At 45.4% G+C, this 23,096-nt stretch overlaps 1 protein-coding gene and 1 long non-coding RNA gene across 5 annotated transcripts; one reads left to right on the plus strand and one right to left on the minus strand.

Annotated features, from left to right (window-relative positions):
- Positions 1 to 15,137: 15,137 nt before the first annotated feature.
- LOC130521475 (uncharacterized) lies at positions 15,138 to 16,814 on the minus strand. The gene is made up of 2 exons (XR_008949342.1): positions 16,475 to 16,814; positions 15,138 to 16,385 (listed from the first exon to the last, which is right to left on the minus strand). It is a non-coding gene; the product is annotated as an uncharacterized LOC130521475 (long non-coding RNA).
- A 983-nt stretch (positions 16,815 to 17,797) lies between these two features.
- On the plus strand, positions 17,798 to 22,548 carry btbd10b (BTB (POZ) domain containing 10b). 4 transcript variants are annotated; one of them, XM_057024993.1, is made up of 9 exons: positions 17,798 to 17,956; positions 18,311 to 18,458; positions 19,411 to 19,607; positions 19,743 to 20,058; positions 20,152 to 20,254; positions 20,409 to 20,529; positions 20,634 to 20,831; positions 20,912 to 21,022; positions 21,559 to 22,548. In XM_057024993.1, the coding sequence occupies exons 2-9, from the start codon at positions 18,358 to 18,360 to the stop codon at positions 21,888 to 21,890; spliced, it is 1,479 nt and encodes a 492-aa protein (XP_056880973.1). In that variant the 5' UTR covers positions 17,798 to 17,956; positions 18,311 to 18,357; the 3' UTR covers positions 21,891 to 22,548. The 4 variants fall into 4 exon arrangements, with proteins under 4 accessions (XP_056880973.1, XP_056880974.1, XP_056880976.1 ...); XM_057024994.1 differs by having other exon boundaries at positions 19,414 to 19,607; XM_057024996.1 differs by lacking the exon at positions 17,798 to 17,956 and adding an exon at positions 18,802 to 18,842.
- Positions 22,549 to 23,096: the final 548 nt, after the last annotated feature.

Genomic DNA, 23,096 nt, shown 5'->3' on the forward strand with positions numbered 1-23,096 from the left:
AACTTACCCAGGGCAGTACGCTGCCTTCACCCATATACAGCTGGGATAGGCTCCAGCCCCCTCGCCATGGGGGAAGGGAGGGGGGGAGAATTTAGTCGTGTCAGAGTGTTCAGGGATGAAAACGACACATCTCTATTTAGCTTGACACATTTCAATTGGTTGTGTTGTCAAAGAGAATGATAGAGCGTGATTGTGACGTCATATTATAAATAATAGTTGTTTTAAATGAGTAAAATAAAACGTGGAGGACTGAAACATAGGACTTTCCCTAAGAATTGTGTTCTTGTTTGTTTGTTTGCGACTCCTCGGCTTTTATTCGCACTCCGCCTGTTTTCACTCCGCTGGTTAAAGTAAAAGCTCGTTAAACCAAACAGAAGCGACAGAGAATGTCTTCTTTGCAAGTCGCCTCCGTGCCATCGGAATTTTACAACTTGGATCTTTTCTTTCATGTGTTCTACCACTGGAAGATAATACATCAGGCATTCTGTGTGTTTCTCCCAGCGTCCTCTGATATTCCAACGTGATGCGATGTAATCTTCATGCAATCTGGTCGCTGTAACAGAGGACGGATTCTGTCTCCCCTCATTAATTAGTTTACTTTGAGTTCGTAACTCTGGCAGCTCATGAAACGCGGGGTCCGTATTAACATATTTTCACAGTAATTAGAGGCTGCTAAGCAGGGCGAATCTGTTACACAGTATTAACGTAGCCACTCTTGTCCTCAAATAATCTACAGGTCCATCTGCTTCGAAGGTAAATCTATTGATATGAATCTGAGCAGGTTTGGGCTCTGATAGGAGCGTGTTTGTGTCGCAGTGGTTGGAATAGAAATTCCATTTCTGGATGGCAGACGGTGAAGGTGATCTTCGTCCTTCTGCACCCGCAATATGGCTGGACAAGGACCAAGAAAACAAATGCAATTTGGCCTGTACCTGAGGAGCAGGCCTGGAACGCACCAAGCTGTCACGGCCGTCAGAGGCTGTCCGTGGGGCCCCCAGATGCCACCAGCGTGTTATGACAAAGTTAAGCTGTGGAGACACAATGAGAAGAAGGAGATAGCGGCCGAGGGGGGAGGTAAGGGGGGGACCAACATCTAAAGACAGGCAGAGCAGCAGGAGGGAGAGCGACACGGCTCCGTCAGGTCTCCCGAAGACTTAATGCGGGCGAGGAGCCAAGCTGCCAAACCAGGCCAGGCTTAACGCGACAGGTCCTGTCCTGGTGATCCTGGGCTCAGGATGGAGCTGGGAGGAGAAGGGTTTACAGCCCAAGCCTGTTCAGGGATGAAAACGACACATCTCTATTTAGCTTGACACATTTCAATTGGTTGTGTTGTCAAAGAGAATGATAGAGCGCGATTGTGACGTCATATTATAAATAATAGTTGTTTTAAATGAGTAAAATAAAACGTGGAGGACTGAAACATACGACTTTCCCTAAGAATTGTGTTCTTGTTTGTTTGTTTGCGACTCCTCGGCTTTTATTCGCACTCCGCCTCGAAGCCCTCGAAGTTAAACCACCCGCATAGAAAAATCCACCGCTTGAAGAAAAACAACCCTCACCTGGATTAAACCATCAACATCTGTGTTTTTCCACTCCCTCCACACGTTACTGGAATTCCTCTCTCCACTGTTTATCTTCATGTTCCTGCGGTGGTTTATTTGATTTTATCTTGATTTCACCTTTTTATCTGTTTCTCTACAACCTGGCATGTTCTGAAAGGAGTTCCTCACATGGCCGGGACTGCCGGAATGTTCGCTGCAGAGCTTCTTCTTCTGCCTGTTGTATGATCACGAGATGATTTTTGAATTTAAAGGTTTGGTGAAAAATGTGTGATCAATATTCCAATAAAATGGCACCTTAAGAGATAAGCTGCCATCAATAGAAGACAGAGCGAAGTCAGGTGAAATCAGTGAAGTATTTAGATGGAGAATAGTTGTTATTTAAGAGGTCATTTGCAGTGGGCTGGTGTTCTACATGGCTACATTAAGGCTCTCGTTCCAGTTCCAGCTCTTCCCTTTTTCCTCTGTCTAAGGTTTGCAGGTTCTGCCCCAGGATGTGGGTTTATTCCAGCTTCTCCGGCTCCCTCCCACAGGACAAAATCATCTGAATTCCAACTTTTCTACTTCTTCTCTCTCCTTCTGCATACAAGAACGTCATTACGAGCTCCGACTGTTGTTACCTATGCAACCAGCAGACGCTGCTTGGTTTTAAAACAAATGTACAGCGTTCATAAAGCACCCGTGAGGCTGCTGCAGGCCTAATTTGATCTAAATGGTGTTACTGCACCAGCCTGAGCGAGCGCTGATAACAGGTGTGCCTGTCACTGGCTTTTTAACATGTTAATGAAGACAGAACATGAGTCTGTGTGAACGGCTGAGGACACAGACGCAGCTTTGTGTGGAAAACAGGTCAAGGTCATCTGGGAGTTTCCACCTGGAATTCCTCCGACGCCGCACTTTCTCCTCCGCTGCAGGAGCTCCTGATTGAGCCTGACCCAAAAGTATTTGTTTCAGGCCTCTTTGTTCCCTTTGGAGCATCCAGGTGACTAACAGCAGTTACTGTTTATTTCTGTTGTTACTGTGCTTAATTTATGCTGTTTATATTTATATTTTTTAAATTGTTAAAAACTAAAAGGGTTTACTTTAGCAAAGTAGCATCATAGAAACTAGAAAAGAGTTTATTATTCATAGTCCACAGTATTAGAAAAAGAGCATAATTGAAAAGAAGCCTCAGAATGGTGTTTTAAGACTCTTTCCCCTGGGGAAGGATTTTCGCCTGAGCTCGCCCCCCCACTGACAATGACACATGTGACATTAAACTAACCGGCTGAAAATCTTAAGCCTGTACCAGCATGGGCCCTGCAGATAAAGGGAATATGATGGCAAATGTTTGTTGTTTGTTTATTTCCCAGGATGCAGCAGTATTATAGATGAGCACCCTTAATAAATGAGGGTTTTACTAAGTGCGATGAAGTTCTTTCATCGCAATCTTGAGAGTCTTGATGTTCCGTGCGGTGCACACACAAGCGCACACTCACACATCAGGCAGAGAGCAAAGCTGTCATGAATTTTAAAAAATCACTCCTCAGCCTCAACGTGGAGATGTTCCAGTGTCGAATTAAAAAAAAAAAATCCTCACAGTCTTTAATGACCTGGCAGTCAAGATTATTTACTTACACGTGCACCCATGCGCAGTTTCTGCAGCTTGGCAGCAACCACCACTCCCCTCCTGCTTAAAGTTTACGCATCATCATAACGATGATCGTTATTATTGATGATGATTATTATTACAGTAGATACAGATTGGTGACGTCTGCCCTGCTGTAGTAGCGCCAATGGTGCCACTAGGGGTCACTGTTACTGCTGAGAACGACGCCTCAGAGCTGTAAATTGATTAATTTGTTATGAGTTTAACAGGGACGTTTCCTCTCTGCTGGACCTTGAAAGAACTGCTTTGACCTGGACTAATAAGAACCTTCGTGGACAAATCAATGCACAGTTTTACTGAGATAATAGTGACTTTCCGTTCTGTAAGTGTCAGCACGGTCAACTGCGCTCACATTTCATCTGAATGCTATTTAAATCTCCAGAGTGCTTTAAAGCATCAACTCTCCTGGTTAAGAGCTGACACTGCGGAATGGATTGGTTCGAAACCTTAAGCTGATTAAATCATTTCTCTGTTCATCAGTGGGACAAGAACATCTGCTTAACTGGTCTTTGCTGTCGCAGCACCGCCGCAGAAAATCTTCGGGAGCTGCAGTGTGGTCGTCGTTTTGGGAAATGCAAGCGTGCGCTTTCTGCAGCTGCTGCAAAAAGGCATCATGTGAAAGGAAAGATCACAGACATACCAGAACAATGAGGCTGCCAGGCCCAGCATGACCCGTGGCCTAATACGAGACCTTGTATTAGGCCATCTGTGGCAGAAACAAATGAAAAAGAAGAGCAGTGAATCATGACAGTCCTGCAAGGATCATCTGGGATGGAGAAAGAGGAAGATAAGGAAGGGAGAGGAGAGGAGAGGAGAGGAGAGGAGAGGAGAGGAGAGGAGAGGAGAGGAGAGGAGAGGAGAGGAGAGGAGGGGAGGGGAGGGGAGGGGAGAGAGGAGAGGAGAGGAGAGGAGAGGAGAGGAGAGGGGGGAGAGGAGAGGAGGGGAGGGTGGAGGGGAGAGAGGAGAGGAGGGTGGAGGGGAGGAGAGGAGGGGAGGGGAGGGGGGAGGGGAGAGGAGAGGAGAGGAGAGCGAGAGGAGAGGAGAGGAGAGGAGGAGGGGAGGGGAGGGTGGAGGGGAGAGGAGAGGAGAGGAGGGTGGAGGGGAGAGGAGAGGAGGGGAGGGGAGGGTGGAGGGGAGGAGAGGAGAGGAGGGAGGAGAGGAGAGGAGGAGGAGAGGAGAGGAGAGGAGAGGAGGGGAGGGGAGAGGAGAGGAGGGGAGGGGAGAGGAGGAGAGGAGAGGCGAGGAGAGGAGAGGAGGGGAGGGGAGGGGAGAGGAGAGGAGAGGAGGGGAGGGGAGAGGAGAGGAGGAGAGGAGAGGAGAGGAGAGGAGAGGAGAGGAGAGGAGAGGAGAGGAGAGGAGGGTGGAGGGGAGAGGAGGAGAGGAGAGGAGAGGAGAGGAGAGGAGGAGAGGAGAGGAGAGGAGAGGAGAGGAGAGGAGACTTCTTTGGTGTTGCTGTCTGACCTGGTGTCTCAGGTCCTGGTTGAACCAGACGACTACGCTTCGAAATGTAACTGGTTAAAACCCTCAGGACACATTTGTGAACGTGTCAGTCTGTCCATGAATAATGTGGCTTTTCCTTTTGTTGATTGAGTGGAAATAATATAAATCTCCATTTAAGCGCTTGGGTCCAACGAAGGTGTGCAGAACCTGCTGGGCCCTACCTGCAGAACCTGCTGGGCCCTACCTGCAGAACCTGCTGGGCCCTGCCTGCAGAACCTGCTGGGCCCTGCCTGCAGAACCTGCTGGGCCCTTCATGGACGCCCCAGGACACCGGGACGGAAACTGGAAAGAGCTTCACAGTATTAATGAACTTTTTGACAGACGTTATTTATGGAAGCCAGGTTCCTTCAGCCAGATAAACGACCGTCCCTGATGAGATTTTATGCTGTTAAAGCAAGGTAAGAGAGGATATTCTGGGATGGCACTCCAGGTGAATGATGAGACCGTTTAAACCTGCGTAGGACACTCAAGGGTTGTCTGAAATTATTGGTTTTTGAACCAGTGGCATTTACAGGAGCCTGGGCGTGACTCAGCAGCTCAAGTGCCGGATTCACGTTGTCGTGACCGCGTCTGACGCACTTTGGTGAAACCCAATGAGGCAAATGCGGAACTATTTGGCATAAAACAAGAGATTTGAACCATTATAGTTGGTGAATACAGGTTGCCTCCTGTAGTTTGAGTTCAGCACCACACAATTCAACTGGTCATTCATCCCAACTGCCGTCAGATTGTTCAACATGCACAGCACTTAACTGTAGCACCAATAACCCAGGGTTGGCATATTTGCACGAACTAATCATCCTACCTCTGGAATGTCTTATTTGCACCTTCATTTTTCTTCACACTGTCCAACACTGCTTCTGTACATAATTTTGAATTCCTGTATATACTGTATAATGTGCATAGCAATGTACATAATATAAGAGTCTTTTTATTATATATTTTTTCTTTTAGTACTTTTCTGTATTGTACACCGCGGGCTACCACTGTAATGTGTAATTTCCCCGATGTGGGATCAATAAAGTTTTTTATCCTTATCTTTACGATTTGTTTTGGTCGATTGAATTAACCGCCCCAGCCCAGTTTTAAGCTACAAAGCGGTTTGTTATTTTCTTTGCCCGTTAAAGAGCCGCCACATTTTTCCGATAATATCGCCCTCCCTCCCGATGACCTCTGACTATAATGATGCCCTTGAATAATTATAATTAATGGTAATATTGTCAGTAGGAAGTCTAATTGAATCTCTGCTTTTAATGTGCTGGGTGATGGTTCCCTGGAGTTCTCCTACTGTAAATAAGAGCCCCGACCCCCTCAAATCCCTCTCCCATCGCAGGTCCCCTCCCTCTGCTCTGGTCATACGGCGCCATATTAGTTCTGCCGCCCCCCCACCAGCAGTAAATGACACTGCTCATCCATCTTATTATCTGTTTTCTGTGTTCACCCGTGAGTATCGGGACGATCGCTGCTGCAGCTTCATTGCATTATTCATGCTGAATCACAGTCTCCCACGAGCCCCTCGCCGTTTCCAGGGTTTCATTATTGCTTTAAAGTCATGTCGAGTAAACGTGCTTGAAAAATGATTGCTTAGCATCGGAGATGAGGAGGGGGTGATCAGGCTAGTTTGGGCCACGTGTAATAGGATAGCTTTGAAATTTGAGATCTGCACACAAACCTTGTTAGAAATCCCACTTTAACACACAGAGCAGGTTGGAAAACTCACATAATTCTTTTATGTTTCGTCGGTTAATGTGTCCGTAAGATGCTCGGACTGGCAGGAGCAGGGAAAATGATTTTTTTTATTTATTTTGCACGTCTCAGTGTCTCTGAAGGTCTCCCATCAAACTGTTATCAACAAGGTATCCTGACGGCATCAACGTGAATCGTTCGTGTCTAAACTAAATACTTGCTGAATTTTCCCCTAAAGAGCTTTTGGTAAATCAGAACTATTGTAGACTTCACACAAGCTCCAAATGAACAAGCTAAAGCCTGAACATAATTAGCATAACCGCTGTGGCGGAGGCTGCTCTGAAATGCTCTGCAGGTGACAGTCATGTCTGTTCTTTCACTTTTGGGGAGAAAATAGAGCCTTTGCTGCTTCTTTTCTTGGTAATTGCAGCCATCATCATCCATCCCTATAGGCAACTCTAGGCTACTCCTTCCCCACCTCACCATTCATGTCAGCAGTCTCTCCTTCATCCCATTTAACAGCCTACCTGCTGTGAACACGCAGGATCGTGTTCTGTCCTTATAGAACCCGAATGTGCATTTCAGGGATGTGGTTTGTTCACGGAAAGGCTGCAAGCTGCAATTATAAAGATTCCCAGGAAAAGGGAAAATAAAGGAAATTAGCAGGAGTGAACAGGAAAGAGACTCTGGGGCCATATTGGTCGCTTCAGGTAGCTTATACTTTGTTCTTACACTGGCTTTATTACAAAGAGTAATGGAACGGAACAGAGTGGGTTATAAAATCGGAACACCTGTTCTAGTGCATGAGCAGTGAGAAGTGGGATTGAATACCAGTTGGAGATGCTTTATAAACGGACATTCCTGCATCTCAGGGCCATTCTGTGTTTCTGTAGACAACGTCTGCATTCTGATCCCTTTGTCTTTTCCCATTCCCTTTCAGGTTTCCTCACATAGGTGTTAAATCTCTCTGCTCCAGGCTGGTGAAGTGTGCTGGAATCGAGAAAGCGCGAGCGGGAGTTGATTACCGCTGGATTATTTTGACGTTGAAAGTGTTCACGTCGATGTTTCCAGAGATGCAGGAACACCAGCGACGCTTTGCCTCCCGATAAGTCATTAAGTTACCCCACACGACGACTTCTGCAGCGGGCCATTAATGATTAATTTTATACCCTAAGGTGGAAATAATGATTTTCCAAAGGTGAGACTGAGCACTGGTGGACGGCCTTCTACAATTTTATATACACTGCACACTCCATCATTCGTTTGTTAATTTATCTGTTTTTATTTCCTTCCAGAAACAGCCGAGATTGGTGGGGGAGTGTTATTAAATCCTGCCTTTGCTGCCTTCAGGCCTGGAAGCACGGAAGCATCAGCTTAGGCACCTTGTGGGGAAAAGTTCTTTCCTGATAGTGAAAAAAAAAAGAGTCAAGTTTCATGAATTACATTTTTCTCTGCAGCTGTGGGGAGCTTAATCTCAGAAACCAGGATTGCCTCCAAATACTAATTTTAACATTAGAATCGCAAATAAAGACGCAGTTATTTTTGACTCGGTTATGAACCCAATAATCAGCGGTTCATAACGAGCGCCGATTGGTTATGAACCCAATAATCAGCGGTTCATAACGAGCGGCGATTGGTTATAAACCCAATAACCAGCGGTTCATACCCAGCGACGACTGGTTATGAACCCAATAACCAGCGGTTCATACCCAGCGACGACTGGTTATAAACCAATAACCAGCGGTTCATATCCAGCGGCGATTGGTTATGAACCCAATAACCAGCGGTTCATAACCAGTGACGACTGGTTATGAACCCAATAACCAGCCGTTCATACCCAGTGACGACTGGTTATGAACCCAATAACCAGCGGTTCATACCCAGCGGTGACTGGTTATGAACCCAATAACCAGCGGTTCATAACCAGCGGCGATTGGTTATGAACCCAATAACCAGCGGCGATTGGTTATGAACCCAATAACCAGCGGTTCATACCCAGCGGCGATTGGTTATGAACCCAATAACCAGCGGCGATGGTTATGAACCCAATAACCAGCGGCGATTGGTTATGAACCCAATAACCAGCGGTTCATACCCAACGGCGACTGGTTATGAACCCAATAACCAGCGGTTCATACCCAGCGGTGACTGGTTATGAACCCAATAACCAGCGGTTCATACCAGCGGTGACTGGTTATGAACCCAATAACCAGCGACGACTGGTTATGAACCCAATAACCAGCAGTGACTGGTTATGAACATGAACACCAGCCCTGCTGGTGTTACGGATGTGGAAGCCCAGTAGAGTTTTCTGCTAATCGGTAGCTGGAAGCTAACTGATCAAATATGCTGTGGGTTTGCCCCTCAGAACCGGGTCAGTTGTCAGCTCTGCCCTCTGCGAATCCCTTAAAAATAATCCAGGTGCAAGTCAATGTCACCTTTTATGGATTGTTTTCGGTTGGAAGAAAATAATGCGAGGACGCATAAATCTGCTGTTGTAGCCCTTTAAAGAACAAGCTGCTAACTGCAGAACGTGGACTCACAAATGTTTCTTTTCCTTTAGGCTCTCAGACAAAGTGCAGCTGATGCCTTGTCATTTATTAATTCAGATCTCACATAGACCCCCTGGGGACCGGCTGGGAAACTGACCTGCAGAGCGGGAGCCAGTTTCCATCTGCTGCACAAAAACAACTTTTGTTTTCCATCTCACTGTGCAAAACTTCTCCCAAAATCTGCTGATGAACATCAGAATTCACAGCAGCGACAAGACGATTGCGCGTCCGAGGATTCTTGGGCTTCTAAGTGGATTTAATTTGATTTTGAAATGCAGTATTTGTTCCTGGCAAAAGTGCATTATTCCATTCCATTTCCGCCACATTTTGATTTTGATCGTTAAAAAAATGAGCAGCTAATTTAAAAATTTTGTCTATTACTGTGCAGCACTGCTGTTCAATTTACTTTTACTTTTTGTCTCAGTTTAAAGATCAGGAGTCATTTGGAGAAGACCTGCAGGGGTTCTCAGTGAGAAATGGAGCTTGGAACCATAATGAGACAATAATTGACTGGCTGCATATATTAGGGGGATTTGTTATTTTTAAAAAGCTTTTTGCATTTGGCCCATTTTTGGTCATTAGCAGAGTTTTTCGCAGCTCTAGTCTTAATCCAAACCAACCCTAACTTTAGTATTTAATTGCTGTATTTTTGCTTTAATTGCATGTTTGTTATTCCATGAAATGCTGCAAATTTTCATGCAATTTGCTAGAAAACAAAAACACTGTGTGCTATTTGATGGACATTCAGATCGCAGCACGTCTGTGAATCGCTGCAAAAAGAAAGAAAGAGAGAAAAATGCAACGATACCTGATATATCTGACAGCAGGCAGCACACACAAACCTTCAGAACCAACAAAACGTTAGAAAACCGCCTCATTCTGGGACACGTCCTGAAAAAAACGGGCCGAGAGAGACCGAACGAGTGTAGAGGCACATGAATATGGAATTACTGTCACTGAGCACGGCTGCATGCGTGACGCAACGATTCCCAGGATCCTCACAACACATGAAGCAAACGGGAAAAGATGGAAACACAAATAAACTCACAAACCATAAAAAAAGAGGCCAGTAAGATTAAAAAAACGGGGGAAAAAACAGCCGACGAGCAAATAAGACCATTAAAAGCAATAAAGTCTACGTGTACAGGTGTCAAACACCAAGGAGAAGGGCTTTTAAGACAGGATTCCCAAACAAACGGGTTATTGGGCATTTATTATTATTATTCCATTACTCAGCGGCTGCAGACGAAGAGCACGTTTCCCTCCGAGCGCGAGCTTGGTTTAAGGTGTTGATGAGCTGACCTGAGACAGCGTGTGGGCGTGTAGGGTTACAGCAGCTCAGAGGGGTCGGGCAGGGCGAGGCCCCCAAGGGCCCTCGACGTGAAGGAAGAATGTTACAGTGAGTCTTAAAATGTATATGGGCAGCCAGTGGAGTCGAGCTCAAAGGTGGAAAACTTGTGTCTTCTAGAAGAGGTGGCAAATCGGCAGAACTTTATTTCTTCGATGTGCTTCCTAAGTACGGAATCAAGAGGAAAATATGCTGTAAAGAGATGGTAAAGGGGCAGAAACTAGGCCATGTGAGAGAGGACAGGGGCAGGGGCAGTTAAACGGAGATCTAAAACAACGTCACTGGAGATAAAAAATGATTTTAATTTAAGAACAAACATTTTAAAGCAGCTGTTTGTTGTGCTGCTCGAGGTTTTAGGAGATTGTAAAGCAATTTTATTGGGATAATTATTAGGATTTTCATTGTGAAAGAAAAAACTATTTGAGTGTGGAATGTCAAGGATTTTTAAAATAAAATGGGCATTTTATTACAGTAAAAATGATTATTTAAATTTCTATTAGTATCCACATTTGGTAAAGTTCCTTCCAGATCTGTTGCCCATTCATGTTGTTTATCATAATTACACCAACAATAGAAAAAAAGGGGGCAAAGCTGCATTTTTAGGTCTTAAATAAATTAAATATCAGCTAAAATATGAAATTGTTTTCTTTTCTGCACTTGGCGTGTTGAATATACCCCTGTCATAATTATTAGGGCCACAAGAGGGCACCGATTAAATAACCATGTATTATGAGAATATGAATCTAATTTATAGGACGTGTTGAAATGATGAAGCTTCTTGAAGCTGTTTGTCTTCTTTCATTTTAGGGACGAGCAGCCAGTTATTTGGTCTTAACATAATAAACATAATAGGACAAAGAGGGGAAAGGAAAAAATACTTCACATTTTATTCCAGCTGAACACATCAGTGCTCACAGCTAGTTGATGTTCAGTTGAACTCCCAAACAATCAGCCAGTTGATATTCACTTAAAGTGCCAATGTTCTGTCAGCCTGGTCGCCATAGCGATGACTGCATATTACTGTCAGAATTTCAAAAATTCTCTTTTTTTTAAAATAAAATAAAAAATCTGAAGCATATGCATAATATATAGGCAGAATAGGACTCGATATGCATGGCAAACCTGAAACTGAATTGATATGACCTTTAAATCTGCATACACCAGAGTGTCTGGAATGATGAGCGACTGTTTCTTGGCTTATTACACCGACACACCTTTGGGCTTTAACTGGTGTGGCTGTACCGGCCCACAATAAACCAGTTTATTTTCCAGGGTGTTTGTTCCCTCCTAAAGACTGCAGCTCAAAGAACAGTCAGTGCCCTCAGAATCAGAAGGAAAATAATTGGTTTCCACACTGATGCTCCCAGAAGGCGTCTGCATGAGTGAGGAAGGCATCTGAACCTACAGTCAGAACGCCACCTAACTTCACCTTAATGCTGCTCTTTCCTCTGTGATTGATTTATTGTCTTTCCGTTCCAATGATGGCACACTTGCACCACTTCACTGTCTCCTTGTTCCTGGCATGGAAAAGCTGCTGTCACTCACCTCGACTCACCTCCAGCCTAGAACGGTCCACTTCAATCCCTAATATCTGATTTCAAACCCGTTGCGATGATGTCAGAGCCTTAAAACCAGCATTGAAACATTGAGACTTCAGATCTGATGTGACGTCAAACCTTGTGTGCATGTAGATGAGTCTCTATATCCCAGTTTCTCCTCACCCTTTTCCCCACTTTGTCCTTTTTAGTATTCACCGGCTCATATTCTGCCTTTCACACAAGCAACAGAAGGTTCCCAGAGACGATATTGGTCAAACGTGTCTTTGGCTGTCCTGAAAACTCTTTTACTGAAGCAGCCTTCCTCATTCTCCCCTTTAAATATTAATCAGAGAGAAAGCAGAAACCTCTGTTTCTTTTTGAAAACTGTGTCAAGAAGTTGAGGAAGCCCACAGAGATCATCAGCTGTAGGCGCTTCATACGTTTCTAGACGTTCCAAATGATCCTCAGATGATTTATGAATGGCAAAAATTGCTGCTTCCTGTCCGTGTTGTCAACAGAACACTGTTACACAACTGAATCTGAGTACAAATCTAACATTTTACAGTCTTTGTCAGAACTGGGATGTCTGGTCCTGTGGGTCAGCTTTGTGTTCGCTGCTCATCGATTCAGGTTGTAATGTTGCTGGAAAAACTCCGGGCACGAGAGGCAAGAAAATCAATTGCATTGTTTTCCAGCACTAAAAACCCTGTTTACAGCTAATTATTGTCAAGAAATGTGCTGTTTCTATTTGTGCTCCTATGGATTTTGCTCTGGGCTCTGCTAAATGATAGAAAACGCCAGTGTGAGCTTGTATTTTGGTCAGCATTTTGGAACCAGGCAGTATTATTGTTATCGTGGGGTTACAGCAGGGAGATTCGTCTTAATGGTGGCAGTTTGTTGATCTTGAGGAGGAGCCAAACATCATGTCCGCCGATGTCTGTCTGTTCTGTCTGTGACACTGACCAAACGGTCGTTATTTCCCCCAACATTCAAGCTCTTTTTTCCACCACCCTTTCCAGGATTTTTATTCCCAGGAATTGAATGAATGAATGAATTGGGACTGATGAAGCATAGGGGAAGGGGGGGTCGTGATCCTCTGTGACTGCTGCAGCCCTTCTAATCATTGTTGAGGCGCTTGTCCTTGATCCTCAGCACTCGACGAGTCAAGTCCTTCTGAAATCACTGGACCTCCTCATTTCTTGTACCTCAAAACACAAATAAAGGGAATTCTGGGGATGGACTAAAGGCTGCAAGTGAACGGCACCACTCAGTAGTCTCCAGCACACCCCAGGATTTAGAGGAACCTGGAAAGTCATACCACCTGGCTATGTAATTTTGGATTATGGAAAAACAGGGTAAAGGGAATTTTTTTCCCCTCCTGTTTGATGTCCTTGGAAGGTTTTCCGGAATCTTCGGTAGCTGATGAGCCGAAACAAAAACAATCATCCGGCCAAACAAGTTGGATGACCAGAAGAGAGCTGTACACAAGTCCCGTGTCCTGGTACATACAAAATACTCTGTTTGAGTGTAAGGATCACAAAACTGGGTCAAGATCTAGTGCATTGGACTGTCTACAGTTGCATCATAGCTATGGGATTTAGTGGTGGATCAGATTAATTCCAGGATAATCTGCAGGTTTCTGTTGAGGTGAAATGAAATCAATAAATATCTCATGCCATTATTAAGCATATTTAAATTGCAGGTATGATTGCAAAGGGTTTATTCTGTCATTCTGTGTTATGGCTGAAGAGTCTGTGAGTAATTGTGATTCAACTCAGAGGACGTTTCTCCTGCTGGCTTCAGATGTTGGACCACAGTGACCCCGTGTGGAGAAAAGCGGAACTTTTTATTTACCTCCCCCCAAAACTGGTAAAACAAAGAACAAATCGTGCACGACAGGTTTTGATCATCACTTAACATTGATGTTACCTGTCATTGATTAGCACTGGAGGGTTTATGTTGTTTGCGTGTCTGACTTGATCCTGTAAGAAGAAGTAAAGACAAAACAAGTCACTAATGGGCTTCGTAGCGTATGGTTGTGTGACCGGTGATGGACCCGTGACCTGCATTCCTGCCTCTCACCTGGTCACTGTCTGCTGGGATAGACTCCGCCCCCTCCCACTATGATCGTTTAGAAGACTGGGTTGGCACCATTGAAGTCACATGAGACCATTTTAGATTGAAGAGAGAAGAAATGGAGTAGTTCGGAGACAATTATGCTGAGCACGTGACAATGATGATGATGGTGATGGTGATGAAGATGATGATGATGATGGTGATGAAGATGACATTGAACTCCCTGCTGGCCACCCAGACTCAAAACTCGTGCGTTTGCTTTCTACTAACTTGACACCGCGGCCACCTGTGCTGGGTAGTCAGATGGACATTACAAAAGCATGTGATAGATTGATGTGCGTGCACATAAAACGAGACTGACAGGACTGACATGGGCGTCCACGCACATCTGTTTTTATAGCGGAATTAAAAAACCAACCAATTCGGGCTGGCAGCGAGCAGGCCGAGCAGGTCCAAGAGGACTCAGATGGCCGGAGCACAAACGGGAGAGATTTACTGCCTTGCTCGTAACAACCAAATTGTTATCCCCACGTTATGATTTAGATATGCCTTCTATGTGTTGGTGCAGCTTCACAGGCGAAGGTGGGATGATGTCAAATCTAAGTTTACCCGTTTTGTTACATGAGATCTTGGAGCGAGGTGACATTATTTCACCAGAAAAAGAGGCCCAGTTTTTAGATTTTGAGAACGTGCCGCTGGGTGCCCGTTGGTCCTCCAGATTTATAAACATGTAACAGGGTGAAATGAGTCAGGGTGGATGTAAGAACACGGCACATGAGGCCGAATGAGGTGGCGGATTTAATCCCTTTGAAAAATCAGTGAAAGCTCTTGGAAATCCTCCTTGTGTTTGGAGGCTCCCTATTTACAGCCCGCACACTTATATATAGTTCAAAGAAGTGAGTAATTTTTATGTGCATTACTTTCTTTGTGACGTGAGGGTGACCCGCTTAATGATTTGTGTGCCGTTCTTCCCATCAATCCATGTCAGGCCCTCCTGCACACTGGCTGCATTCCATGACTGAGATGGTTCACATTGTGACCACATGAGGTAACGGGAGCAACTTCTACACATGCACATAAAATCTAGCCCAGTTGAAGCCAAATGTTTCGCCAAGTGCTGTTTGTGACCATGAAGCAGTGTTGATAAAGACGCTGCTTGTATCAATGGTGCCTTTATGGCCCTATTTAGAGAACCGGTGTATCGGCCTATTTAAACATTAAACCCATATATGGATTCCTGCACTTTAATGCTGCCATCAACATTCAAAACACAAATATTTGTATCATTACATTATTGTTGGGGGGAAATGTCCTGACGGCTGACTGTTGCTGTTGTAGGAGCCACCATGACCAGCGTGTGGGTGTTTTACCATTGTTGAGGGTACATTTAAGCTCAGAAGCAGCGTCTCTTGGGCACATTTGGAAACGCTAGAAAGTGAATTCAAAGTCTTTGTGCTGTCTTTTGTGCCGGGAAGCATAATGACAGAAAGATGTAGATCATCCTCTAGCGCCTATTCCCTCAGTCATGGCAAGGCCATTCCTTTGCCGCATTTAGAAAATGTCTTTCGTGGTTACCTAATGCACCGTGTGACACTGAGACAAGGTGATCGACGACCCGCACATCATAAAACTGCAGCGTTCCGCATAAAAAAAGTCGACTGCATGTTGTAAAAGGCAAATGAAGTTTTTACTAATGGCGCCTACGGGTTTTTGGATGCGTGCAAGTTAGAGTGGACAGAGGCCAATCCGCACGTAGAGAAAACACACACACACTCACTCCCTAACAAGCCATAAACACCAAAGCTTTTCAAATAGACACACCTTCCATAAATACTTCTCGCACTTAATAAAGACATAAATATCAATATGATTACATTTCCCACCCTCAGATAATCCAGAGGGGGTGTGTGCGGTGCAGTGTGTGCTATTTCCGCCACAGATATCTCCTCTTTTCTCTGTTGGGCCACCCGGTGGGTGCATCTCATTGTGACCTTTAGCTCCTTGCATGAGGTCAACTATAAAAGAAATCACTCTGCCATCAAATTAAGCTTGACAGTCACACTAATTCTAAAGAATTTAAGTTTTCCCTTTTGTTCCGCTACATGACATACACACATTCTGACTGTGCATTAATTAGCCTTATTAGGCACGAAGACAAAAAATGTAAGAGGTTTAAAACCGGTGAGACAGACGGGGCCACTCCGCAGAGGCGTTGAAAGATGAGTTAGTAGCGAGCGCTGGTGTCCGCAGATGCCCATCCCCATCAATGCATTGGAAAAGTGACATCAACATCAACACTGAAGATGGCTCATTGATGAGCGGGGGGGGCAGGGTGGGGTCGGGTGAGGGGGTTAGAGGGGGCTATCCTGTATATAAAGAAGAGGACCTTCCTCACACGAAAGACTGACCAACGACTTTGACTTCTTTGTCGCGCCGGCACTTTTTCAACAAAATCCTCGACGGTTTGTCTTCATTTCCCTGCAGATACAGAAGGAAAACAAGGTAAGGACGGGGTAGCAGGCCAGCCTCAGCGTTTCAGCTGGAGACAACGGCATTTTCTAACCAACCTGGTTTCATTTCAGTGAAGATGTTTTCCTTGAGTCCCTTTGAGACTTTGACCCTGATACTCTTCCTCAGCAGTTTACACATCGAGGCTAAACCACTGAGGTAAACGCTGCTCTCGAGCGCCGCTGAACTCACTGATGATTGTCTCAGTCCTCCAGTTCACCGTGGTAGTTGTTGTCTCTGCAGGAAAAGAACCATCAGTGAGGTTCAGCTCATGCATAACGTCCGGGAACACAAACAAGTTGGAGAACGACAGGACTGGCTTCAGGAGAAGCTGAAGGACGTTGTTGTCGTCAGCGCCAAACCTCAGCACGCGCACACGGGAAATATCAAAAGTCTTTTCTCCAATGATGTCCTGAGGTCAAACATGTGGAAAACCTGAATGCAAGTAAATAATGTTGCCGTGTCAACGGGGAGAAGCCAAAAATCTGTTATCCGATTGTACGTCTGCTGCCTTCTATTTAAGTTTTAATTTAATTTAATTTATTATCCACTTTGATTTTTGTTTACTTATTTCTTTTAAATTATTTAAATATTTTTTTATATTTTTATTGCCACATGTAACCAAAGAATTATATCTAATAAAAACCACCTTCAACGTATAGAAGACAAATTAGGATATGCACAGACATGCATTTTAAAACTTTTTTTTTTTTTTTTACTAAATATACGTGTAGAAACATACTATCAATATATTGTAAATTTAAAATGAGGACCAACTGAACAGCATAACTTGCATGCATAGGTGCACAGTGGCGTTATTTAAAGTGACAGTTATAAGAATGTATAGTTTCAGGATAACTTTGCATTTTTTGAGCTAAAGTCACGTTCAAAAACTGCCAATGCAGTCAAAAGTAAAGGAAAAAAAAAACACTGTGTAGTTTTTACCAGATTCGCATTCATAAATACAATATATAAAATTAGGGTTTTTTTAATCGTTAGGATGAAAACAACATACATCTTCCCGCTGAACCTGTCTAATAAATGTATGACTGAGTGACTAAAAGTCGATTTTGAGCATAACAGAAATAAAAATTATGGTTTGAAAGAGTTTGTTGTCTTCTACCTTGGATTTGCAAAAACATTCACATAATTGTCACTATAACGTTGAATGTGTATTACGTGTAGTTTGCAAGAAATAAAATAGAAAATGTATTTTTAAAGAAATATTTAAAATCACGCTATTCACGTCTCGTATCGCGAGACTTCACGCGTGGCTAAAGTTTTTCCCATTTTTGGTATGAAATTCTAAAACAAATCTTTCTTTTTAGGTAGCTTTTCAAAAAAATCCATTAAGCGCAGAATATTCGAATCCTGAATTTGAGTTGAGTATTTAGAGAAAGAATTTATAACGATCGCTATTTTTTTTCTTTTGTCTGCGTCAACTCGTCGACGTCTGACGTCAGTGTTTTGAGCGAGACGACATGGTTGGATTGCTGGATAGCGACTGGGATTGCATTACATCGGTTGCCATTGTCAATTAGGTAACTTTTCATACTTTTACTACAATGAGACCGTATATAGGCGAGTTCCGTTACAAACCGTAGCCTGTTTATGTCAATGTCGAAGAGATATCAACGCTGGCTGGCGTTAGCTTCGCCAGGTATGCTAACATAGCAGGCTAGCTAACCTAATCTGAGTCAGTTTAACAGCACTGTCAAACAATTTATTCGGGTGTGTACTCGACTAGCAGTCAGCGAGAAGGAGAGCTATAAATTAGTTCAGCAGACAGCGTTTAGCGTCATGACAAAACAGTTTTTCTTAGCCGACAACTGCAGCTGGCCCCGTGTTTTGGGGGTGCTAGTTGGAAGTGACTTATTGATGTCGTCATTTGGCAGATTATGAACAGTGAAAGATCCAGACCGGACTCCCCTCTGTATGGGTGATGGCTGCACGTCTGCAGGTCTATGACAGCAACTCCAGCGACACCGAAAACTGGGATCGAAAAGCAATCAGCCGACCTCGGAAGTTCTGCAAGCACTCGGGGTGAGCCAGAATCCGCGTCCTCCTCATCACCGGCGGGGCAGCAGTCCGAGCCCGCTCGGTTCCGCCTGGTTTTGTGCTTTTACCATCGTTTCTACTGCAAATGAACCCGTAACTTTGTCTATAACACCTTGCGCAATTTAAGTGAATCAGCATTCCCTCGGTCAGAAACATGTAGTATTTACACATAAACGTGTACCTTGGATCGCGTTTGCAGTATTTACCTCCCTCTTATGATGTCTAGTGATCTAAATTGCCTTTTCTATCAGATTAGCAAAGTAAAACCTGATGTTATAACCCTTGTGTGCATTCTGTGTAGTTTTGTCATACTCTGCTTGTTTGTTAGGTTTCACAATGTGGTAGGACTGGTTGTGTCTCCTCAAGCATGTAAGTTTGGGCTTTAAAGGCGTATTTGTGACTTGACGTGTTTCCAATATAATATAAAGCACTGATGTGATATGAAATACCAAATCATATGAATACCAAATCACAGACTGCAGAAGGAAGCTTTTGTGGTCTCCACTTTGACATTTTCAGCTAATAGTAGACAGTAAATGGTGCATTTCTGAAGAAGCTCAGCATTTATTAACTTTAAACCAGATCCACAGGCTTTTTTTTTGGCTTGTCTGGTTGTTTATTATCAAGAGTCCAGACTTGAGGGGGGGCTGGAAATCCCAGCAAATGATCTGCTTTGTTCCTGTAGCATCAGCATTAACACATTGCAATTTCTGGCAGTGGAAATGGAAAAATAACCATCATAATGTTGTAACTATTTGAATGAACTCGATCTATATTGGAAAAAAAAATCCCTCAATCCAACAAAAGCAAGAGACTAATGTGCCAACATCTGTAAATTCCCAGCAGAAATGTGTGTGTCTGTGTCAAAGCTGTAAAGTAAAACTGTCCAGTGGCCCAGAGGAACAGAGAGGAACGCTCACTCTTCTGTTTTGAAAAGCAGCAGCCAGGCCCGAGCATCTCGAGTGGAGGTCGAACAGAGGAAGATGAGCCTGCATGGTGCCAGCGGAGGCTGTGAGCACTCGCGCGACCGCCGCCGTTCCAGCGATCGTTCCAGAGACTCCTCGCATGAGAGGGAAGGCCAGCTCACCCCCTGTATTCGGAATGTCACCTCGCCCACCCGCCAGCACAACAGCGGTAAGTGTGGGGAGAATATTTGGGGATTATAGGTGTCAGTTTAGCAGGTTTTTGTGTTGCTTCTCCCATATCCAGATGTTTGAGGGCCAGAACAGGTGTAAATCCTGATTATGATGTTTCTCTGCCTGTCTCCAGACCGGGAGAGAGATGGCGGCCCATCGTCCAGGCCCAGCAGCCCCCGGCCACAGAGAGTTTCACCCAGCGGCTCGAGCAGCAGCGGGGTGGTGAGCAGTCGCAACAGCAGCCTGTCCAGCACCGAAGGCACCTTCAAAAGCTTGGAAGTCGGGGAAATGGTCTTTGTCTACGAGAACCCAAAGGAGCCCGGAGCAAGCGCAGCTGTCGGGAACCGAAACCTTCGGACCTCAGAAAGAGTCACCCTGATAGTGGACAACACGCGCTTCGTGGTGGATCCCTCCATCTTCATCGCACAACCCAACACCATGCTGGGCAGGTACGCCACATTCTGTCCTCCCTCATTACGTTTAATATATTTAAAAAAAAACACGTTTCGTTCAGCAAATCCTTCAAAATGTCTCTATTTCAGGATGTTTGGCTCCGGGAGAGAACACAATTTCACCCGTCCCAATGAGAAGGGGGAGTTCGAAGTGGCCGAGGGCATCAGCTCCACTGTGTTCCGAGCGATTCTGGTCAGTGTTGGTGGATGCAAAGTGAGATCAGTGATGTGTTCAGACAGTCCTGCTGCAACCTGGACTGTGTGGAAGATCACACACACTGCTGTGCGCACGTCGTGGTGTGTGTGTGAAATGGCAGCCTTCTATATGAATTCTGTCTAATTGACAGGATTACTACAAATCTGGGATTATCCGCTGCCCTGATGGAATCTCCATCCCGGAGTTGCGGGAAGCCTGCGACTATCTATGCATCTCGTTCGACTACAGCACCATCAAATGCAGAGACCTCAGTGAGCGTTTGCTCCTTTCCCCAGAGAACCGCCAGCTCCAAATGGCCTTTAATGTCGCTGTTAACTGTTCCAAACACATGACGTTCGTCTTTCCTTTCCTCCAGGCGCCCTGATGCACGAGCTGTCCAATGACGGCGCTCGGAGACAGTTTGAGTTTTACTTGGAGGAGATGGTCCTGCCTCTGATGGTGGCCAGCGCCCAGAGCGGAGAGCGGGAGTGTCACATAGTCGTGCTCACGGACGATGATGTCGTGGACTGGGATGAAGAGTATCCACCACAGATGGGAGAAGAGTATTCCCAGAGTGCGTCACACACAGGCCAGTGCACGTACACACACGGACGGACAGTCCAGCTCAAGCGGCTTCCATGTTTCTGTCTGCAGTCATCTACAGCACGAAGCTCTACAGGTTTTTCAAGTATATCGAGAACCGAGACGTGGCCAAATCCGTCTTAAAGGAGAGAGGACTGAAGAAAATAAGACTGGGCATTGAAGGTTAGTGGGCTTCACACTTCTGATACCTGCAGCACGGTTTGAGCCGAGGACCCGGAGTCACCGTGTTATTGGGCGACTGCTGAGGGTCCACGGCTGCAACCCTCCCTCCGCCAGTGTTGTTAGTTCCAGTTGGTCTCCTTTGTGGCCACGCTACGTGTCAGAAACACAGTTGTCGCTCTATTTCCCATTATTGGAGCACAGCTGTTTTCCCACTGTGTTGCTATAGCAACCGGTCACAATGAATGGGCACTTTCACAATTGAAAAGCATCCCCAACACCAAAGGCAGATCAGGTCAGCGCCTGACAGCTGACGTGAGGACAGGAAGTGCTCTTGTTTAGCGACAGCGGCGCCCCCCTGGGGGGCGTGCTGCCTGTTTGCTGCCTGTTTGCTGCCTGTTTGCTGCCGGCTGACCCGCAACTAACAGGCAGAGCTGAACCCTAAATGGGTGCGAGACCGAGCTGAAGATGTCACCATAGCATTGTTTTTGTGGTTGTGGTGTGTGTGGACACGGTCTGAGCTGAGGGTATGTTGGCAGGTTATCCCACTTATAAAGAAAAGGTCAAAAAACGCCCCGGAGGTCGTCCAGAGGTCATCTACAACTACGTCCAGAGGCCCTTCATCCGCATGTCCTGGGAAAAGGAGGAGGGCAAAAGCCGCCACGTGGACTTCCAGTGCGTCAAGTCCAAGTCCATCACCAACCTGGCGGCAGCGGCGGCCGACATTCCCCAGGACCAGCTGGTGGTGATGCACCCGGGCCCCCAGGTGGACGAACTGGACATCCTGCCCAACCACCCCCCCAGCGGGAATCACTACAGCAACAACTACAGCAACGAGCCCGACCCCGATGCACCTTCGCCTGCTGTGTGAGGACGCAGCGGCCCTCTCTCGATGCCTCCGCCTCTCTCCGACTCCCCCAGTCCTTCTCCCAGCATGCTGCAGCATGGAGCACCAGGGGCACCATTACCATATTGCCTTGACACCTCCTTTGCAGCCTTAGAGCCTCAAGCATCTGGTTGACTGTAGAACATGAGGGACGTGAGACTGGGAAATCTTAAGTGTTGGCTTTTGTTTCATTTTTTTACTCAACCAAAGGAATTTATTTTTCTGTTTTGGGGAAAGGATCTGTAAACGCAGGCGATAATTACTATTGTTTACCGTGTCGTACTTTCATTTGACGGGTTTGGCTGAGCCCTCTCGTGGCGCCACTTGTTTCCTCACCTGTTTTATTTCACTGATGAGTTTGATTAGTTTGGAATTTTCCCTTTTTGAGGTTGCTTTTTAGTGGGGGGGGGGACGAGCGACTTACTGTGGAGAGAATGGGTCATCGCCGCGTATCGTCATGATCTCCAGTTCGGCTTCTCTCAGATGTCTCTGAATCGTTTAATCGGGCCTGTAGTCGTCAGCTGAACCTGGTGCGTGACGTTGTTAAGCTCCTCCCACAGCCGCAAAGCACAGGGTGGCGTCGTCCGAATCTTTTTGTGCAAAGCTTGAAATTGTTGTTTCAAAATAAATGAGTAAAACATCAGTGTGTGCATATATTTAGAGATGTGCTTTATTATTTACTGTCTGGCACCGGTTCTGTCTCGTGCACGATAGACATAGAACATAGGTTAAAAAACTACAAATATTGACTAGAAATGGTCAAAAGTGGCACTAATGGGGCGTGAACCGCTCTGGGTTTAACACGATGAGTTTTCCATACGTGTTGACATGCGTTTAGTCTTCTCGGGCGATATATTCCAGGCCTCTGCGTCAGGGGAGCCATCTTTGCTTTAAACTTGCAGCAGGTGCGTATCGATCTGCTGTCCTCGCTGCAGCACTTATAGCAGGACGCGCATGGACAGAGACGGGGACTAATGGAAGGGCTGGCCCCCGAGAAGATCAATTACGCCACCGTTTTCGCCCATTCATCAGCCCTCCTACAGAAATTACATCAAAGCCTGACCGGGCCATACGCACAGTTGCCATAGCAACCTGCGCACTAACTGAACATGAGCTGTCTGTAACATTGTGATTATCAAATTCTTTCATTTTTTTTAAGAAAACCAGTACAGTGGGATGTAATTTGTGCTT

The sequence above is a fragment of the Takifugu flavidus genome, chromosome 2, assembly GCF_003711565.1.
Source record: "Takifugu flavidus isolate HTHZ2018 chromosome 2, ASM371156v2, whole genome shotgun sequence".
Taxonomy (NCBI): Eukaryota; Metazoa; Chordata; class Actinopteri; order Tetraodontiformes; family Tetraodontidae; genus Takifugu; species Takifugu flavidus.